Raw genomic sequence first — 4,523 nt, forward strand, 5'->3', positions numbered from 1 at the left:
TTGGCAGATCAGAGCCCCCCAAAGGAGACACACAAAGCCGGGGCACGTGTGCATTTCTATACAAACTCATTAGACCGTAAAAATAGGAGGGTCCCGGCGTGTGCCTTCGTCGAGACTGGAGCTGGAGGCGGGGTTAATGCGCGCATAGTAATAATACAAAATACTCAGGTACATCTGCTTTGCAATCTGCAAATCCTCCTACATTTTCACCAGAAACCAAGCCCCTCTTCACCCTCCCACATCCACTGGTAAATCCATAGGGATCTTAGTTCCATCTGATTGGTTGGGGATGAGGCAACAAGGGGCGAGAACAATGTCATCATTTCTCTTTAAAAAGAGTGCTGCTATGTCGAGGTGAAAGCATTTCGGGAAGAGAACGATCAATAGCAGGGGGAACTTAAAAAATCAAAGTATCAGATGTGGGTGATATTTTAAGCCTGGATTTGATTTCAGCTTCATCTGTTCATCCAAAGTGCCTTTTATACGTTTATCGCAAAGATGCCACGTGGATTTTTGGTCAAAAGAAACAAGAAGACCAACCCTGTGTCTTACAGGATTCGTTCTGACGAAGATGAGCAGGAACAAACAGCTTTACAGAACCAGCAAGATGCTTTTCCATTGCCGTCTCTCGCATCCTGCCCGGATCGCGCACCAGCATCATCACCGTTCAGCGGAGGAGTAGCCGCAGCCCCGGAGCAGGATTCTAAACCTGTTCAATTTGGGAACCCAGAGGCAGTGTACCAAGCGCTCTACAGCCCCACCCGGCCCGTCAGTAAGGAACACGAGCGCTCACATTTTGAGAGACGTCTCAATCTCGGTTCCCCGATATCAGCGGAATCTTTTCCCACGCCCGCAGCTCTTACCGCTTTGGATCATCTGTTTGCCCCAGTGGACTTAAAAATCGGCACTAGTAACAGCAATCGCACCGGGACCACGAACACAGTCCCCACTGCTGTTACGGGAAACGGCAATAAACGGCCTTCAAGTGACATCGAACGCAAAAGCAAGCCCCCATCCAAAAAACCCAAAGCCATCAGGAAGCTGCATTTCGAGGACGATGTCACCACATCTCCCGTTCTTGGTCTCAAAATTAAGGAAGCGCCGGTCGACCAAAAACCCAGACAACAGTCAGCGGGAGACAAAGCCCTCGGCGAGTTTGTCTGTCAACTGTGCAGAGAAGCATATGCTGACCCCTTCGCACTGGCCCAGCACAAGTGTTCCAGAATAGTGAGAGTTGAATATAGATGCCCTGAATGTGATAAAGTGTTCAGCTGCCCGGCAAACCTAGCGTCTCACAGGCGCTGGCACAAGCCGAAGCCACAGGGTGGTACATCTGGTACAGCGACTGTCAAATCAGAGAGTGATAAATTGTCTGCCACTGAAAAGGCAGTGTCCGAGGAAGTGAAGGGCGCTAGCGACAGGGACACACCCAGCCCAAGCCTGTCTGAGTCTGGCTCAGAGGACGGACTTTATGATTGTAATCACTGTGGCAAAAAGTTTAAACGCCAAGCATACCTGCGTAAGCACGTTGTGTCTCAACATGCCTCACCAAACGGGCCCACCAGCAGCGAGGAACACGACGCGTACCCATCACCCCAAATCGACGGGAAGCCGTGTGACCAAACTCAGGGCCATGCGCCATTGAATTTAAGTTCCTCCGGTTGCTACATGTGCCCGGTCTGCGGAGAGAACTTTCCCAATCGAGTGAACCAGGAACGGCACATCCGTCTCCTCCACTCCTCGCAGGTGTATCCGTGCAAATATTGCCCGGCAGTCTTTTACAGTTCCCCGGGACTTACACGACACATCAACAAATGTCATCCGTCTGAAAACAGACAAGTTATCCTTCTCCAAATGCCTGTGCGCCCTGCCTGCTGAAGACGATATCGTGCCTTGAGACAGAGCGTCACAGGCGCAGGGGAAGACCCAGTCACCGGAGATGACTCCTAGCCGTCCACAGCATCGAATGGGGGAATGTAAAATCCTGTTTGGATCTCGAATTCTATATTTTCAGATTCATCTTAGTTTACCTACAGAAAGTAAAGCTAGACTGTTAATTTATTTTTCTAGGATCTCTGCACAAGTGCTATTTAGCTTCTAGACCTAAGACCGGGAAATCCTAGCTGTACTGTCGTCATGAATTGCCTTCTAATTCACAGGCTGAAGATGTATCTCTCACTTAATTAGCTTTAATATAGCTTGTGAATCTGTGGACTTCGTCTAGCTTTGTCTCTAAAACATAAAACAAGGTTTTCCTTAGTGTAGCCAACAATGCCTGGGAGTAGAGCCCCTGTAGACTTCTGCTGTAAAACTGCCTTAATTGAAATGTTGAATAATGATTGTTTTAATGAAATATCATTGGTCAAATGTTGTGTTATTATTTTTACATCATGTACCAATATATTTAAATTCTTATGATTATTTCTATTTATTTAATTTGCTTATTTATTGAAACTATAAATTATTGTTTCGTGTGACTGTTTTGTGGCTTATTCTTGTATTTTTATTTTCAAACCATAGCCAAATTGTCAGTTTGTCTTATTTATATTGAACTTACACAGATTCTGCGGATGGTGTTAAAAAAAAGTGAAGTAGCAATCAATGAACTTGAGCTTGAGAAAAACTGTCTCTTCATACATAAATGCAATCATTCTTTATGCTCTGATTGTTTTGTAACTATTAGCTCTTACCGCATTTGTATGTCTCTGCAGTATTTGCTAAATGTCCAAATAATAAAAACAAAGCAAAAAAAAAAACATAACTCTGCCAAATTGTTTGCTTTTTATTACTTAAATCTAGAGGCATAAATGAAGCATTAACCATAGACCGCATCATTAACCTGTAACCTTAACTGTAGAGTACAGAGTAGCGTATTGTCAGTGATGGTAAGAGCACTGTGGTCAGTGATTAGGCATGGCTTATAGTCTAGGTAATTCCATTCAACTCAGTCCCTGCTGATACTCACTGGGGCCCAGAGGCAAACTCCATTAAAAGCACCACAGAGGCTGGCATAGGGCATAGGGCATAGCAACAGGACAGAGGTCACTTAAGGACCAGGAGAGACGAGGGCTATTGTTTCCTCACTGCATCCCATCACACACAGGGCAATGTAAATCAGTCACCCTAGGCTCTCTAGCAGTCATATTTACATTTGTTGTCTGCACTTATAGCCTCTCCAAATTGGAGAGGTGTGGTTAAATGCTGTCCCTGTACTTACTGTAAGTCTCTCTGGATAAGAGCGTCTGCTGAATGCTAAATGACTAAATGAAAAAAAAATACTAAATGTCAGGAGCTTAGGGAAAGGAATTGAAAGTAAAACACTTGTGTGATAAGATTTATGGTCCTCCCTGTGGATGGAATACCTTCGAAATGAAAGTGTCCATAACTTTGCTTTACTTAGAGTAGCACTCAACGAATGGCAAATATTTACATATATTCTTATCACATTCCATCAGTTGCTCATCGCCCTAAACCGGGCCCATTCCATACTTGCCGTGCCCAGCTTTGAGCCCCAAGCATCGAGCCCATGGCTGTCCCCCAGCCCTAGAACTAACCTCCACCTCTTGCTTTGTCCTAGTCCTAGCCCCAGCCCAAGCCCCAGCCCGGCCTCAGCCCCTTCCCCAACCCCAGCCCTCCCTTCCCAGTGGGGCTGGCAGGTGTTCGGCAGCTGGGGAGCGGGACAGAGATAAGAGCTGTAGATAAAGCCAGGCTTACACACAAAACACAACTGCAGCCCCATAATGGAGCTCCAGTCTACCCAGTGTAAGGCACTGAATGAGAGACGGGGGCGAGTGGAGATGCTGAAAGAAATGGCGTTGCAAAAATCAACATAAAACTCCGGAGTGTGTAACTTGAACTTGTGTGACGGGGTGGCAGGGGAAACTGTCCCTTTAATCGATGATCTGCCGCAGACAGTGTCAGTGTCAAACCCAACTTTGATTCGCCATTGAGTGTGTGTTTGTGTGTTTGAACGTGTTCGTGTGTGTGCATGTGACAGAGATGCCTGGTTATACTTAAGGGTTGATCCGCTTCCCTTTGGTCCTGTTCAAAGCCACAGGCATCTTATGTGAGACTGCTTGATATCTGACATGAAAGCAACACAGAATTATTCAATTTACCTGATTTAATCTATCTCTGTCTAATGCAGTTAGCCAGACCTGGGGAGTTGTGTTACACGAGAAGTGTGTGTGTGTGTGTGTGTGTACATGTGCGTGCTGTGTACACCGTGTGTGTGTTTAGCTAACTGTTGATTATAACTATGCAGATAGTGTTGGCATTGCTGCCTATGACGTTATAACATTGACAGCAGCTACTTGGGTTTCATTTCCTTGACAATAACGATCAACACAAGTTAATGAGGCTTGGACGTTCCAACTGATGACTTCCCAATCGTACCCCGCTTTGGTGTGACATATATGGGCTTGTTGTCGTTTGGGTTTTAATGAATCTGAAAACAAGGCAGCCTGTTTCAGTCAAACACAGATGGTGAAAGTTACACCTGCCCGTCACACCCACAATTTCCT

At 45.8% G+C, this 4,523-nt stretch overlaps 1 protein-coding gene across 1 annotated transcript; it reads left to right on the forward strand.

Moving 5' to 3' along the window:
• Positions 1-405: 405 nt before the first annotated feature.
• insm1a (insulinoma-associated 1a) lies at positions 406-2,635 on the forward strand. The gene has a single exon (XM_084700362.1). It carries the CDS (start codon positions 499-501, stop codon positions 1,876-1,878), a length of 1,380 nt encoding a protein of 459 aa, XP_084556488.1. The 5' UTR covers positions 406-498; the 3' UTR covers positions 1,879-2,635.
• Positions 2,636-4,523: the final 1,888 nt, after the last annotated feature.

The sequence above is a fragment of the Hypomesus nipponensis genome, chromosome 6, assembly GCF_054491055.1.
Source record: "Hypomesus nipponensis isolate SF chromosome 6, ASM5449105v1, whole genome shotgun sequence".
Taxonomy (NCBI): Eukaryota; Metazoa; Chordata; class Actinopteri; order Osmeriformes; family Osmeridae; genus Hypomesus; species Hypomesus nipponensis.